The 18031-nt window shown below is 44.9% G+C and overlaps 1 protein-coding gene across 4 annotated transcripts in view; it reads right to left on the bottom strand.

Moving 5' to 3' along the window:
• The window catches only part of LOC126262995 (mitotic checkpoint serine/threonine-protein kinase BUB1-like), a 245335-nt gene that overhangs the window by 116742 nt on the left and 110562 nt on the right, over positions 1–18031 (bottom strand). For all 4 annotated transcript variants that reach the window (XM_049959949.1, XM_049959951.1, XM_049959950.1 and 1 more), the window contains exon 7: positions 13752–13833. In XM_049959949.1, coding sequence (XP_049815906.1) covers positions 13752–13833 — 82 coding nt within the window. The remainder of the gene's footprint in view (positions 1–13751; positions 13834–18031) is intronic.

The raw sequence follows: 18031 nt of genomic DNA, 5'->3' as shown, positions 1-18031 counted from the left end.
TTCCTCTTAATGACCAAAAATAAATTTTGATTTGTGACTTCTTGAGCCCTGTTACTGTAATTCAACTGATGCAAATTAACAGGAGGATTGGGTATGAATACTTTCAGGCGGTACACCCTTCCACTGGGAGGAGGAGAAGATGATGATTTTGAGGGTTCCATCTCAGTCCCACAAGCAGCTAGGGAAACAAGGGTGCACTCAGACACAGCCCCGCGTGCCTGAGTAAGACTTACACAACTGAGGTGTGGCAGGCTCTTTCAGATGTTCCACCTCAACAGCCATGCATCTCATCACTGCACAGCACACCCTGAGATTGAGGGTTTTTCTTATAGAGGTTTTTATCATGCCCAGGGCTTACGGTAACAGGAGACTGGCAGCACTTACCAGTCCCCAGCTCAGGAACCCCAGGGTCGTCAAGCCTGTACTCAAAAAATGAATGCTGAGACCCTGAGAGTGCATGTTTTTGCATCATTGATTAACAGTTTGTCTCTGTGGCACAAATTCATGATGAACTAATGCTTCAAAGTCAGAGAGAACTATCAACGTAGCTTTGACATTTCACCTGACCTGACGAGGTTTTTTCGATCTTGGAGAACCTTTCCCAACCCATTATGAAGATTGAACATTGGTGTTTAACATTATAACCATAGACCCACGTCTCATCACCAGTTATGATTCTCTTAAGGAACATCTCATTCTCATTTGCGTGATCCAAAAGATCTTCACAGATTGTGAGATGAAGGTCTTTCTGGTCTTTACTTTACTCATGAGCCATGGGACAAACTTGGCAGCTACAAGATGCATTCTAAGTAGCTCGTTAGTATTTCATGACATGATCCAACTGAAATGTTACAGTCTTCTGCAATCTCTCGGACAGTCAGTCTTCTGTTGGCATGCACAATTTCATTGGTGTTCCTGAAATGAGCAACGTTGGTAAACGTTGAAGGGCGTCCTCAATGAACTTTCTCCAGACATTTTTAAACCGTGTGAACCATTGGTAAAAATGATTACAGCTTAAGCTTTCAGCATTGTAGGCTTCATGGATCATTTGGTGTGTCTCCGTAAAGGTTTTCTTGAGTTCCACACAAAATTTAATGCAGATGTGTTACTCCTCTATATCTGGCACCCTGAAATTCGCAAACTGTGTGACAGAGCATTCTACTCAATACAGCAGTGGTGGTGGTGGTTGTTGGGATGTTTAAGGGGGACTAAACAGCTAAGGTCATCAGTCCCCCATTCCAAAAACAGGCGAGACAAAGGCGCGGAGCAGATAAAACCCCAAGGGGAAGGAGACTCCCCCCCCCCCCAGGCATTAAAGAACACAAATTAGCCAACGAACACTACAGAAAAGAAGAGTACAGACGAACACCAAACAGAAAGAAACAGAAGAAAAGAAAATGGCCGGAGACTGGTTGACTGACCACAAGAACAAAAAAAAGGGAAAGAGTCAACCATCCGACGACACAACAAAACAGCAACAAATATTGAGAGACACGAGGACAAAAGACACAGAAAGGGAAAGGTGCAGGACCTCCCTAAATCGAACCATAAAAAGGACTACCACGGATAAAATGTAAAACATTGTCAGCCATGGAGGAAATCGTCGGATAAAACCAAAGCCAAAGTGCCCGGGAGATTAAAAGATTGCCGGAGTGTGCGCAGTCGAGGACACTCCAGCAAAATGTGGCCGACCGTCAGCCAGGACCCACACCGACACAGGGGGGGATCCTCCTGACGCAACAGATGGCCGTGCGTCAGGTATGTATGGCCGATGCGCAGCCGACACAGGACCACCGAGTCCCTGCGAGAAGCCCGTAGGGAGGAACGCCACACATCGGTCGTCTCCTTGACAGCCCGCAGTTTATTCGGGGCTGTCATGCCACGCCACTCAGCAGCCCACATCCCAAGCACCTGACGGCGCAACACAAGCTGCTGGTCGCGAGCCGTAAGGCCGATCTCCAAAGCTGGGGCGTCTATCGCCCCTTTGGCCAGCCTGTCAACACGTTCGTTCCCCGGGATGCCAACGTGACCTGGCGTCCAAACAAAAACCACCGAACGACCAGAGCGGGTAATGGTGGAAACAGACTCCCGAATAGAGGACACCAGAGGAGAAGAGGGATAGCAGCGGTCGATGGCCTGGAGGCTGCTCAGGGAGTCACTGCAGATGACGATGGACGTACCTGAGCAGGAACGCATATGCTCAAGAGCGCGCAAGATGGCCACCATCTCTGCAGTAAAAACACTACAGCCAGCTGGCAAGGAGCACTGTTCAACATGGGCAGCGTGAGCAAACGCGTAGGCAGTGCGACCATCAACCAGGGAACCATCGGTGTAGACAGGCTCACAGCCCGGAAATGAGGCGAGGAGCGCAAGAAAACGGCGACGGAGGGCCACAGGCGGAACCGAGTCCTTGGGTCCCTGTGCCAAGTCCAGACGGACGGCCGGCCGGGGCAAACACCAGGGAGGCGTAGGTGCACGGACCCGGAAGGGAGGCAGAAGAGGGAATGACCCCAGTTCGGACAGCAGGGACTGGACGCGGACAGCTATGGAAAGCCCAGACCGAGGTCGCCGTTCGGGCAGATGGAGGACCGTGACAGGAAAAAGCAGGCGACGATTGGGATGGCCTGGCGAGCAATGAACGTGGACAGCATAGTCGGCGAGCAGTCGACGGCGGCGAATCCGCAGCGGGGGAACCCCGGCCTTGGCCAGTAGACTATTCACGGGGCTCGTACGAAATGCGCCAGTTGCAAGCCGAACCCCACAGTGATGGATGGGGTCTAACAACTTCAACACTGAGGGTGATGCAGACCCATAGGCCAGGCTCCCATAATCAAGCCTGGACTGCACAAGGGCCCTGTACAATCGCAACAGCGTGCAGCGATCCGCACCCCAAGATATGTGGCTGAGGCAGCGGAGGGCGTTGAGGTGCCGCCAGCACTTTTGCTTCAGCTGAGTAAAATGAGGAACCCATGTGAGCCGGGCATCAAACACAAGACCTAAGAAGCGGCAAGTGTCCACCACTTCAAGCAGGTGGCCGTCGAGGTAAAGTTCAGGATGAGGGTGGACCGTCCGACGCCTGCAGAAGTGCATAACTCGAGTCTTGGCTGCAGAGAACTGAAAACCGTAAGTCAGAGCCCATGATGCTGCCTTGCGAACGGCTACTTGCAGCCTGCGTTCAGCGACTCCCGTAGTCGTGGAGCTAAAGGAGATGCAGAAGTCATCGGCATACAAAGAAGGAGACACCGACGACCCCACAGCTGCAGCCAGACCATTAATGGCCACGAGAAATAAGGAGACGCTCAACACCGAGCCCTGCGGGACCCCATTTTCCTGTATATAAGATGAACTAGAGGCGGCACCGACTTGCACCCGGAAAGAGCAGCGCAATAAAAAGGTTTGAAGAAAAGCCGGGAGCCGACCACGAAGACCCCACTCATACAACGTGGCGAGGATGTGATGCCTCCATGTGGTGTCATACGCCTTCCGCAGATCGAAAAATACAGCAACGAGATGCTGACGTTGGGCAAAGGCCGTACGGATAGCAGATTCCAGCCGCACCAAATTGTCCGTGGCAGACCGGTCCCGACGGAAGCCACCCTGGGATGGAGCGAGGAGACCGCGCGACTCAAGGACCCAACACAAACGCCGCCCCACCATACGTTCGAGCAATTTGCACAAAACGTTGGTGAGGGTAATGGGACGATAGCTGTCCACCGCCAGTGGGTCCGCACCGGGCTTCAAGATGGGGACAATAACACCCTCTCGCCATTGTGACGGGAACACGCCTTCGCTCCAAATGCGGTTAAATACCGCGAGAATGTGTCTCTGGCAGTCCCGGGAGAGATGCTTCAGCATCTGTGCGTGGATGCAGTCCGGTCCTGGTGCTGTATCAGGACAATCGGAGAGGGCAGCGAGGAATTCCCTCTCGCTGAAAGGAGCATTGTATTTTTCAGAACGACGCGTGTGAAATGAGAACTGCGTCCGCTCGGCTCGCTCCTTGAGAGAGCGAAAGGCGGGGGGATAAAATGCAGTCGCCGAGCTCTTCGCAAAGTGCGCGGCAAGCTGTTCAGCAATGGCGGCAGTGTCCGTGCAGACAGCGCCGTCCAAGGAGAGCCCAGGTACACCCATAGGGGTCTGGTATCCATAAATCCGCCGGATCCGGGACCACACAAGCGAGGGGGAGACACGGGAGCCCAAGGAGGAGACATACCGCTCCCAGCACTCCTGCTTACACCGTGCAATAAGACGGCGGGCCAGGGCACGGAGCCTCTTAAAGGCGACGAGGGTCTCCAGAGACGGGTGCCGCCTATGATGCTGGAGAGCCCGCCTACGGTCGCGAATAGCCTCAGCAATCTCCGGCGACCACCAGGGTACAGCCTTCCTCTGAGGGAGTCCAGAAGAGCGGGGGATGGCAGCCTCGGCCGCCGAAATGATGGATGTGGTTAAGACACGGACCACCCCGTCAATGTCACCCTGGGGGGGAGAGTCAATGGTTGCAGCAGAAGTAAAAGCCGGCCAGTCAGCCCTGTGGAGAGCCCAGCGGGGCAGGCGCCCAGAAGAATGACACTGGGGCAGTGACAAATAGATGGGAAAATGGTCACTACCACACAGGTCAGGATGCACTCTCCAGATCGATGGCCGAGAAAGAGCCATGAGCCACACTGAAATGCGTGGGAGCACCGGTATTCAAGAGGCTAAGGTCGAGCTGAGCCAACACATGCTCCACGGCCCGACCGCGGACATCGGAGACAGTCCCACCCCATAGAGGGTTGTGGGCATTGAAATCGCCCAGAAGCAGCAAAGGTGGCGGGAGTTGAGCCAGCAGCGCAGCCAAGACATGTCGGGGGAGCTCCCCATCCGGAGGAATGTAAACAGAGCAAACAGTAATAGCCGGCGAGAGCTCAACCCTGACAGCGACTGCCTCTAAAGGCGTCTGAAGGGGTACTGGCGAGCTACAGACAGAGTGGTGAACAAAAAGACAAACCCCACCTGACGCTCGTTGACAGGCAGCGCGGTTCTTATAGTATCCCTGATAACCGCGAAGGGCAGGGGTCCGCAGTGCCGGAAACCAAGTTTCCTGCAGAGCAATGCAGAGAACAGGGGAATCACTCAGAAGCATCCGGAGCTCAGGCAGGTGGCGGTAATAACCACCGCAGTTCCATTGGAGAATGGAAGCAGGAAGGGACTGGGAGGGCGTGAATGCGACTAAGAGGCAGACAGCGCCTCAGAGCCAACTGCCGCCACCGGGGGAGAGTCAGCTGAGTCCATAGGAGAGGCCCCCAAGGGTTCCGTGAGGGTGAGACCCGCGGCAGAGGCGAGGATCTCCACCTCATCCCCGGAGCCAGGACTATGTACAGCAGGCGGTGCTGAAACCGTCGGAACGTCCTTCTTCTTGGACAGATGCCGTTCCTTCTTCTCACGTCGGCCCTTAGGGTGAGAGGGCTGGGAGAGCTTCTCTAAAGGAGCGTCGGAGGCTGACGACGATGCAGAAGCCCTACGACCAGCAGGTGGCGGAACCTTCAGCCACTGGCTGACATCCGGCTGGGTAGGAGAAGAAACGGAGGAAGGGAGAGCCCCGAGGGACCCCTTCCGCGAGAGAGGAACCGGCGGAGGCAACGCCGGCGGAGAAGGAGGGGGAGGGTTGGTTGGTTGGTTTGGGGAAGGAGACCAGACAGCGAGGTCATCGGTCTCATCGGATTAGGGAAGGATGGGGAAGGAAGTCGGCCGTGCCCTTTGAAAGGAACCATCCCGGCATGAGGGGGAGGGATCGAGCCTCCCGGTTGTGGAGCAGATGTCACTCCCGAAGTAAGCATGGGGGGAGCAACAGAAGAGGGTTTGCCCCCAACTGCTAAGGGGGCAACAGAGGAAGGCTTGCCCCCAGGCACGAGGGGGGCAGACAGAGATACACGGCCCCGAGGGCCCACTGAAGGCGGCACAGATGAGGCGACATCCGTCGCCCGCGTGGGCGACGATAACGTGGCTGCAGCATAAGATGTTCGAATGGAAGCAGGATACAACCTTTCATATTTCTGTTTAGCCTCCCGATAAGTAAGCCGGTCCAGGGTCTTAAATTCCATTATCTTCCGCTTCTTATGAAGAACGGGGCAATCCGGCGAGCATGGAGAGTGGTGCTCCCCACAGTTGACACATACAGGCGGAGGCGCACATGGAGAATCGGGATGAGAGGGGCGTCCGCAATCTCGACATGTAGCGCTGGATGGGCAACGGGAGAACATATGCCCAAACTTCCAGCACTGGAAGCACCGCATCGGGGGAGGGACGTATGGCTTGACGTCGCAACGGTAAACCATCACCTTGACCTTCTTTGGCAAGACATCACCCTCGAAGGCCAAGATAAAGGCACCGGTGGCCACCCTGTTTGTCTTGGGTCCTCTAAGTACACGACGGACAAAATGCACACCACGTCGTTCCAAGTCGGCTCTCAGCTCGTCATCGGATTGCAACAAGAGGTCACGATGGTAAATAATCCCCTGGACCATATTTAAGCTACTGTGGGGAGTGACGGTAACAGGGACGTCACCCAGCTTATCACACAAGAGCAACGCTCGTGACTGGGCTGGGGAGGACGTCTTGAGGAGGATGGACCCATTCCTCATTTTTGACAACCCCGCCACTTCCCCAAACTTATCCTCCAGGTGTTCCACAAAAAACAGAGGCTTCGTCGTAAGAAAGGAGTCACCATCAGTTCTGCTGCAGACAAGGTATTGCGGTACGTAAAGCCGTCGGCACACGGACCGTGCTGTCGAACGTTAGCGTTGAGCGTGCCAAGTTCAACGTGCTTCTGAACGCTCAGGAACGACGCTACTTGTTCATACGGTACGTGGGCCCCAACGTGGTATACGCGATCGCAACGCACTCCAGCAGCAGTTGAGCGACGTTCCTAGTTCGTAAATCACACTCTCTAATCAACGGGCGCGCGTAAAATTCCCACATTAGCTCTATTAAAACGCACATTTCCTCCATCGTCCACGAAAAGGAAACTACCATGCCCAATCAATAAGGACACAGGCTTATAAAAGTTCCGTTACAAACACTGCGTTACGAATCTGGAATACTTCTCCGCATAAGATAAACATTATTTAATCATTCCCACATTTTAGTAAAATCCCAAGGTCAGTCTTACTTGATCACTGTTCCTACCCAGTAGCAGAATCTTTGCAACACGTGAATTACGAAGCATAAAAGAAAAAGCAACAAAATAACGTAATACAACTAGCGCAAGCTGTCCTTTAGATTAATCCAATCGAACAAAGTCACCCCTCAAAAAAGGTGAACTTGTATTTACATAACATCAAATATTATAGTATATACTTATATTAAACTAATAATAAAGTATCAGAACCTAATAAAAACGCGAATGTTAGGAAAAAAATTTGGCTGTGTCAAGACGCGAACCACCGCCCCAACAAAAGACACGCAGGGACAATGACGCTACTCATTACGCTAAACCAACATCTCCCTTTCATGCTCTAATTATAGGATCTCACCACTTGCTGAAAACTTTAATCGTAGATATGATACTAATTGAAATTTAATTATAACAAACTGTACCAAGAACAACGCGTTTTGTGTGGCTCTTCAGTGTGTCGCTGCCTTCAAATAGCCTACTGTCATAATACGCAAGTTACAATAATTCTTTTGCCACGAATATGATGCATCTTATTATTTTATTGGAACGAATCACACAATTATCAAAGGTTTTTCCAGTGATTCTCAATTTGCTGGTGCTCAGAGACGGCATATATACATATACACTTGAAATGAATGCCAATATGGCGCCTCACAACTCTGTACTGAAGGGAGACGCCGTGTTTGTGACGTAGGTGGCGTTGTGCCATCTCATTGGTCAACGCTCAGACGCACGCTCAGAATATCTGACATGCCAGATATTGCTCTGCACGTTCGGAAAGACTCCAGAGCGTGCTATTCCACGCTATGACGTCAGAAACTCGGCACGCTCAACGCTCAACGTTCGGATACACGGTCCGTGTGCCGACGGCTTAAGGCTCCCGCTTGGCACTAGATCGGCGTCCCTCCCATGGCGCAGCCAACGAGGGGAACGTCTGAGGGTCATATTGCGCAGCATCAAAGTCGACTCTACCTCGCTTAGAGACGCTGGTGGCCGTGCGACCACCAGCTTGGTGTGATTTATTGCGCTTCATTGCGCCACATCCGCCCAGATGCCACCTACTCCGAACGAGGGCTCTCCCCAAGGGCGCCACCCAGCCAAAGCAACGGGTACCTGGCCGATATCCCGTTGCCCGGAGTCCCCGTGCCCCAGACAAGATGGGCACATACTCCTTGGCATGCATGGGGAGGAAACAGCTCTGGCATCTGTAGTGCGATCCCTGCGTGGTCAGGGGGCTACCACCAAGAGGGTACATGACGACCGCACCACAACGGACTGGCTACCGTGCTGGATGTTAGGTGTTGAAAGGGTCCACAGTTGTCGTGGGTGCTAAGAATGGTATTGTGCACAAGGCGAGAAGGAGGCAACCCAGGAGACGTTGGGCGTATATCCCGCCACACGACAAGAGGTAACATGCAAGATGGTGGTGCATGATGGACCAATAGAAAAACACCACGTAAGGTGTCCTTCCCCAAATGGCACGCACTAACAACGGAAATTTGAAAAAAGGAGGTCAAACCCAAGAGGGGACCATCACAGAAGGCCGAAACGTTTGAGACTCCTTTTAGTCGCCTCTTACGACAGGCAGGAATACCGTGGGCCTATTCTTACCCCCTAACCCGCAGGGGGGCAATACAGCAGTGAACAATAACTTACAGACATATAATAATGAAACTTCTGGCAGTTACACATTAAACACAGGCATGTGCAGGGATGCCCATCGCATTTCAATCCAACACACCATTGGTGCAAAATTACAAGTGTTCCGGAATTTTTTGAACAGGGCTCATATATTGCAGCACCACCCTCAAACAGAGATTTTTTGATTACTCCTAGTACTTCAGTCCTTTATGTATCACAAAGACAAGAGTAGACTAATTACAGAGAGCACTGAGGCACTTGAGCTAGCAGCTGAAAAGCAGCAATTATGCTGAAGTCAACAGGGTAGCTGGCAAGTGGCAGGAAGTCTTAATGTATGCATTGTTAGCTGGAACAAGCAGAAAGGGTGCTTTGCTATTGTTGCACATTTCTGCTAATTTGACTGAGATAAACTCACTTCACTAGAGATAGAAGAATATTTTTTAGGGCTATACTCAATACAAAGTACCACAGCTAAGGCTCTGTTTGATATTATTATCAGCATTTTAAGACGATTTGATTTGCCTACATCTAACTGTAGGGGCCAATGCTTTGACAGTTCAGCTAACATGGCCGGATTATATAATGGTGTCCAGGCAAAGTTTATGGAAATGGAGAAGTGAGCTATGTTTGTGCACTGCCTTGCACACTATTTAAATCTAACACTACAAGACACTGTGAAAGCAGTTCCAGAATGTCGAAATGCATTGAATGTTATGAAGGACTTAATACATTTTGTGAGAGATTCACCTAAACGATTAGATCTTTTTGCTCACCCGAAGGCAGATCCTCTACAAATTTGAAACCACTCTGTCCTACAAGGTGGGCTGTAAGGTACTTGGCAATGTCTTCAGTTTTGTCCAACTATACAGAACTTCAGGAATTTTTTCCAAATGTTTCAATAAATGAGAATTTAGACACTAGGGCCAAAGCAAACGGATTTTTGATTAATATGCAGACATATGATTTCTTTTTCATGTTATCACTTTTGCTAAACTGTTTGGTTACATTGATGCTGTAAACATAGCACTACAGAGGAAATCCCTACACTTAGAGGAGGCCAATAAGATGATTTTCACTCTTGTAACTTCTATTAAATTTATGAGAAACAATTTTGAATCATTCTGGGGTGAAGTAACTTCAAAATGTCAAGATATGGATGTTGATTCCCCAAAATTACCCCGTAGAAGAAAAGTCCCTAAGAAATACGATGACTCCATCAATTCATCTGTAGAAACATTCACTGAAGTATGTGACAAATATAGAAGATTGTATTATGAAACAATGGATACATCCATCAGCTTCTTGGAATCATGGTTCAAAACTCAATCATTCATGTTTGTAAATCAAATTGAACAATTTCTTCTTGGTGATAACAAACATTCATTCGATATTTTATCTTTCTACGAATCAGATATAGACAAAGAACGCTTTCTTCTCCACCAAAGCATGTTTCATGAGATTATCCGAAGTAGTGATTCTGCGAATATTAGTCGTTGGATGACATAGTGAAATACCTAAAACAGGAAAACCACCTGTTTGACCTACTGCGTGAACTAGTGAAATTCATACGTGTAGTGCTGATGATTCCGGTAATGTCCTGCACCACTGAGCTATCGTTTTCTTGTCTGCGGATGGTGAAAACGTATCTTCGTTCTATAATGAGGCAGGATTGTCTTAATGGAATCGCCCTTCTCAACGCCCATAGAGATCAATCGATGAAACTCGAAGTTGATGCCATATGAGACGAGTTCATATGCAGGAGGAGTACATTTGCCATCAAAAATTAAGGTATGTTTCTTCAACTTTATTTATGTATTTGTTTTGTACCACTACTGGCCTATACTCCGACTGAAATGACATTGTGATTGCCGTCTCAGCGAGTCGAGAGGTAGGGGCTAGTCGCCAGTCAATCGTAGTTTGCATGATTTGCAGCTGTTTCCATTTTTCACTATCCTCACAATCTTTTTTTGTTTCTTGAAAGTTGTTATGCTGTGAGGAGAATTTCCCAAGAATATGATGTCATAAATCAAAAGGGAAAGTCCGCGTGCATAATACACCTCTCTCCTTCAGCACTTGTGTTGTTCCATATAATTCCCATTGCATAGATCATTTTAGATAGCTTAGAATTTAAGAATGTGATGTGGGAATTCCATTTCAGATTGTCTTGTAAGTAAACAAAGCAATTTTGTTTCAGTGACACTTAATTTTTTGGTTTTCCAAAGAAATATTTGGTTTTAATGGCTTTTTACTTTTGCGGTGTGGGGAATTTTATAGTGATTTTTTTTAAGGGTTAATCAGTAGCTTATTCCTCACAAACCACTCTGAAATCTTTACATTTGTGACTTCAGCATACTGCCTAAGAGCCTTCCTATTTCCACCTTCAACCAATACACTGATGTCATCTGCAAATAGGACTGGTTTGGAGTGTCGAATATGTAGATGGAAACACGAAGCTATCTGTCAAATGTAGTACCTAATAAAATGATTCTTGCCACCCCCCCCCTCCCCAAAAAAAAAAAAAAATATTAATAATAATAATGATATTTTCAAGTCACATAGACTACTGCAAAACAGGTACAAAACAAAGCTTAGGACTACAGATAGAGAGATGCTGAATAAAACATGTTCAGCTGCCAAAAAGTAATGCATAAAGCCTTCAGTGACTATTATAGCAGTATACTGTCAAATAATCTTTCACAAATCCAAAAGAAATTCTGATCATATGCAAAGGCTGTTAGTGGCACCAAATTTAGTGTCTAATCCCTAGCAAATGAGACAGGAACTGAAACTGAGGGTAGCAATGCAAAAGCTGAAATGCTTAACTCTGTTTTCAAATGTTCCTGTACAAAGGAAAACCCATGAGAATTGTCCCAATTTAATCCTCGTACCACTGAAAACATGATTATTAGGGTTAGTGGTGCTGAAAAACAGTTGAAACTGTTAAAAATTGAACAATGCTCCAGGGCCCAATGGAATCACTATCAGATTATGTACTGAATCTGCAGCTGAATTAGCCCCTCTTCTAACTATAATCTATCGTAGATCCCTTGAACAAAAAAACCATGCCCAGTTCTTGGAAAAAAGCATAGGTCACACCCATCTACGAGAAGGGTAGCAGAAGTGATCCAGAAAACTACCCAATTTGTTGTAGGATGTTAGAACATATTCTGAGCTCAAACATAATGAGGTGTCTTGAACAGCGTGCATTCCAAAACATCAATTATGTGAAACACAGCTCCCATTTGTCTCACATGACACCCTGAAAGCTTTGCATCAAGGCCATCAGGTAGATGCGGTATTTCCAAAAAACGTTTTACTCAGTACCATACCCACACTTATTGCCAAAAGTATGATCATATGGTGTATCAAGTGAAATTTGTGACTGGATTGATGACATTTTTGGTAGGGAGGATGCAACATGTTATCTTAGATGGAGAGTCATCGGCAGGCGTAGAAATTACTTCAGGTGTGCCCCCAGAAAAGTGAGTTGGGACCCTTGCTGTTCATGCCGTATATTAATGACGTAGAGCACAATATTAATAGTAGCCTCCAACTTTTTGCAGATGATACAGTTAGCTAAAATGAAGTACTATCTGAAAGAAGCTGCGTAAACATGAAGTCAGATCTTGATAAGAGTGCATAATGGTGCAAAGAATGGCAACTTGATTAAAATGTTCAGAAATGTAAAACTGTGTATTTCACAAAACTAAAAAATGTAATATCCTATGACTATATCAAATTGGAATTTGCCAACTCATACCAATACCTGGGTGTAACACTTTGTAGAGATATGAAATGGACTGATCACATACGCTAAGTCATAAGTAAAGTGGGTGGTGGACTTCAGTTTATTGGGTCGATGACTGAAAACAACATAGGGAAAAACCACTCACTGTACAAAATAAAGAATTAGTATTTCACGTAGGCTTGTGGGCATCCATTTAAGCAGCTGGGAAGATGAATTCTACTTGTACAGTACATTTATTCAGAGAGAAAATGTTTATCAACTATCCGTGTTATATGTAAACCCCTACCACATATATGTTAAATGAAATCCATTTGAGTTTGAGAGTAATAACGATATTTACAAATACAATACAAGAGGAAAAATGATCCATGCTCCCGTATTGTGAATCTAATGACACAAGAAAGGTGAGAGGTACACAACGATAAAATTGTAATAACCTATCAACAGAAATATAATGTCTAATAGTCAATACACACTGTTGTCACGGGTATCCACATGTTCAAGATAGAGTTTTATTTCACGGAGTATCAATCAGTTCCACTATTCTGCTACCTTGGTACCACTCAGTTCATTCTGTAATGCTATCAGTTTGTTCATTTATTTTTTATATAGGCAAGTTTATAAAGGATTTATAAATGTGTGTGACAAATGAGAATTTATATAAATTTGTTTTCTCATGTAACATTTAAAACAGCCACATTACATTTCAAAGTGCTTTTATAAAACAATTATGTTAAAGATAAATGATCAACATTTAAAGAATATCTCTCATAAATATACCATATCAGTACAGTCATGATGTAGAATTCATGGGAATAGAAAGAAGGGCTTGATTGCAATGAGTTGTATGTGCCTGGAAGAAATCTATTCACAGAGACTGAAAAATAAATTTTGTACTTAATGAAAGGCAAAAAATTAAAGAATTCTTCATTTGATTCTGAAATATCCCACCAACATATTGTATTTGAACTTAATATGAAACCTGAAGTCTTGAAACTAGACAGCAATGTGACAACTACACCGAACAAATTGCAGATAAGTAATTGGTTGTTTTCAAACATTATAGAGAATGCTGAAATTTTATTCACCACCATATGAACCCTACATAAATCAAAACATTACTTTTCATGGTCAGATGAGAAGCATAGGTTACCAATGGGGACATTGTAAAATGCAGATTAAAGTTACATCTTCTTGAGAAATCCTTCTCACCTCCCTCTGTGTTTCCTTCCTTTCTCATGTAGTTTACTGCACGTAGTTCCTCCAAACTATATTCCGTGTTGTCAGCATACACCTGTACACAACATGTTTATTTGTTAAAGTTGGTTTGTTAGGGTTAAAAATGGTTCAAATGGCTCTGAGCACTATGGGACTTAAATGCTGTGGTTATCAGTCCCCTGGAACGTAGAACTACTTAAACCTAACTAACCTAGGGACATCACACACATCCATGCCCAAGGCAGGATTCGAACCTGTGACCGTAGCGTGTTAGGGTTACAGGGACCAGACTACAAAGGCCATCGGTCCTCATCTGTTAAAGATAAAGCAAACCAACAAGAGACAAAACAGACAGTGGATGTAAAAGAAACCTTAAAATATATTACGGCAATGCTGGAAATAGTGGGTAGCATACAAACAAATGGAAAGACTGACAACAACCATAACTGCATAGGCACTACATGGTGAATAGATACACAAACAGGGCTCAACTGACGAACATGCTTTCTTCTTAAAGTCAAATGCCTCAGAACTGTGCAGACTGCAATTATACTAAGTTTAGTGTATGAAAGACAGCTTGTAAGTACATACGTAGTTTTCAAAGAGGAAGACTAAACTTTAACATTGTATTAATAATAAAAACATTACAGATGGAGCACACTGCCTGGTGAACGAAATCAGCTGTATACTTTTCAAACGAACAATCCCGGCATTTGATGTAATTGTTTATGAGGTACCATGGAAAACCTGCAACTGGATGAATGGATGGATGGGGATTTGAAATCCCACCTCCTGAATCCAAGCTCAGTGTGCTAACCAATATGCTACCTAAGTCAGTCACTTTATGAAATGATGGCAAGATTAATGCTCTCAAAGAGCAGAGGAACAGGGAGGTCAGTAATGCTTTACAGTATGGCCAGGTCATAATGACAGTCTCTAATTTGTTGATGGTCATCCTAACCAGAATAAATATTTGCTGTCACACAAAATAACAAGAATCTTCACTATGCCATTGCTGCCTTAATAAAGTAAAGGAGGTGATATTTTCTTAATACCATGAGGCATCTTTTGAACCCGTTTTCAGAAGAAAAGAAGAGCCAGTTAGCCAGGATCTCCAAAAGTTTTTGATATGTGAATAAAGATGGAAATTTAAAAAACAAACTGAAGCTCTGCTAGGGAATGTTGTTGATATGATCAGTAAATGTAAAATGCTGTATAATTCAGTGGATTTCCCAAACTGTGACCCATACTGCCCACAGAGTTATTCCCCATTCATCTCTGCTCCTCACTTTCATTATCACATCACATCGTCACAACACCACTAGGTGGCATTCAGTCTCACAGTGGGCAGATATCATAATATTTTGGCTCATTAACATGTCAAAATGTTGTCTAGCATAACCATTTGTCCACAGTTCATCATTTCTATGCTTGTCCTTAGCGGTTGAAGCTGAAATCATATTGCTCAGCCTTCTCTGTCTGTCTCAGTATCATATTTCAACATACACAAAACTATATGCTGATGTTTATCTGACTGCTTCTTGTGCATTAACGGTCTTCACATTTCTCAGAATTGTGCTTATATTTCTATGCAATGCCTAAGTTCTAAATGATTTTGGTATACTGAAAAAAATACCTCTCAAAAGTGTAAAATAGCTAAGCAGGAATGGCTAGAGGACAAATGCAAGGCTGCAGAAGCACGCATAACCAGGAGAAAGATAGATGCCACCTATACCTTTAGGGAAAATAAAAGAATCCGTATGAATCATAAGAGATCAGACAGTAAGCCAGTACTAAGCAAATGGCAAGCTAAACGATGGAAGGAATATACAGAAGGACTAAACTAAACTTAACTCGACCCGAGGATGCCTCAGACGGCCCAACAGCACCGACTGACCATCATGTCATCCTCAGCCAATAGATGTCACTGGTGGAGGGTCACGTGGTCAGTGCACTGCTCTTCCAACCGTTGTCAGTTCTCTTGACTGGAGTCGCTACTTCTCAATCACGTAGCTCCTCAATTGGCCTCTCAAGGGCTGAGCGCATCCTCATTGCCAACAGCTGACGGTTACCCATCCAAGTGCTAGACAAACCTGATAGCACTTAACTTCAGTGGCCTGATGGAAAATGTTGTTATCACTGCAGCAAGGTTAAGTCCCATAGTGCTTAGAGCCATTTGACTGCAGCAAGGTCATTAACATACAGAAGGGCTATACAAGGAAAGTGAATCTGAAGGCAATATTATAGAAAGGGAAGAAGAAGCAAATGAAGATGGGATAGGAGATAGTATACTATAAAAAGAATTTAGCAGAGCTCTGGAAGATCTAAGCTTATACAAAGTCCTGGAGTAAATGACATTCCCTTGGAAAAATTGAGATCCTTGGGTGAGGCAGCCATGACAAAATCATTCCACCTGGTGTGCAAGATATACGCGTGAGGCAAAATACCATCAAATTTCAAGAAAAATTAAATATTTTCAATTCCGAAGAAGGCAATTGCTGAATTTATGAATATTACCCGATAACCAGTTTATTAAGTCATGGCTGAAAAATACTGGCATTAATTACTTACAGAAGAGTGGAGAGATTGGTAGAAGCTGACTTCGAGGAAGATCAGTTTGGATTTTGGAGAAATGTAGAAACATGCAAGATAATACTGATGCTACAATTTATATCAGAACATATACTGAAGGAAAGCAAACATACATTTATGGGATTTCTAGATTTAGAGAAAGTTTCTGGAATTGAAAAAACTGACTGGGACACACTTGTTTAAAAATTCTAAAGGTAGCAATGGTAAAATAAAAAGCAGGGAATGAAATGTTATTTAAAACTTGTACACAATACAGATTGCAGTTATATGGGTCAAAGGACTTGACAGGGAAGCAGTGATTGAAAAGGGATTGACAGGGATTTACCCCATCCCCGGTGTTATTCAATACATACTTTGTGTAAACAGTAAAGGGAACTCAGGAGAAATTTAGAAAAAGAATTAAAGCTCATGAAGAAGAAACGAAAACTTTATGGTTTGTCAATGAAAAGGCAATTTTGTCACAGATGACGAAAGACTTGGAAAGGGGTTGAGAGTACTGAGCAGTGCCTTGAAATGAAGTTTTAAAGTGAACATCAACAAAAGTAAGCCAAGGTAATGGAATGCACTCATTAAATGAATCAACTGTACCAGGAAATGTGACACTAAAAGTTGTAGCTGAGTTTTGCTGTTTAGATAACAAAATAAAAGGGTTAACCAGGAGAAACTATTGTAGAGAACTGCATGAAGCCAGTCTTCGGACTAAAGACCACAAAAACAACAACAACCAAACAAACTGTGTCATTACCTGCATCATTCACTCTTTATCTGAGTCATGTACATGTTCTGAGAGCCATGCTGTTGTCACAATATTTATTTAGGTTGTTTTACATATGGAAAAAACAATGAGTTATGCACAAAATGACTATTACTAGTGCATTATCTTATCAGTTCAGCCCTTGAAGAAACAGCCCATTGCATACAAAATAATCAGTTTCACAATGCTACAACACTCAAGTGAAAATTAATAGCCACAAGGAAACTCAGAGGATCAGTTAAGACTTACACCAGCCAAAGCATTATAACCACTATCTCCTGATGGAATGATCATGTGTATGTTATGCAAAAGTCATGTGTTGTGGATGTAAATTTGATTAACACTGTGTAAAGACACGAGAGGAATCTGCTGTTCAACTGACTGAAAAAGAGCAAACTGTAATGGTCTGGCAGCTGTGAATGATTATCATTCTGTCCCATTGGATGTTCTTCTCTTATCAACATTAGTGCTTATCTAAAGAGAAGAATTAACAGTGAAATCACAGAAGAATGTGATTATCTGAGGCTTGCTTTCCTGCTGTTAAAGTTAATATGGTACTGTTACACACACACACACACACACACACACACACACACACACACAAACTGCACATGAAACTATGATCTTTTACACCTGAGGAATGACAGATAAAAACAGATACAGCAGTTCATCAAGTAATAATTGTAAAAAATTATGTTATGATTTATTTAAATAATATTTATGTATATAGTATGGTATTTAAATTACTGATTCTATTGAATTGTTTCAATATTATCATGTGTGAAGTGACTTATAGTCATTTGACCACAGCTGATAGTTACATAACAGCTAATGTGTGCAAGAAGGTGGAACTCCTTTATTGTGATGATCTACAAAGAATATTATCCAGGAAAAAAGTTTGAACTAATTTCAAAGTAAAAGGCAGCCA

This window comes from Schistocerca nitens, chromosome 6 (genome assembly GCF_023898315.1).
Source record: "Schistocerca nitens isolate TAMUIC-IGC-003100 chromosome 6, iqSchNite1.1, whole genome shotgun sequence".
Classification (NCBI taxonomy): domain Eukaryota; kingdom Metazoa; phylum Arthropoda; class Insecta; order Orthoptera; family Acrididae; genus Schistocerca; species Schistocerca nitens.
Note: the sequence above shows the minus strand (reverse complement) of the source record. Positions and strands in the feature narration are given on the sequence as shown.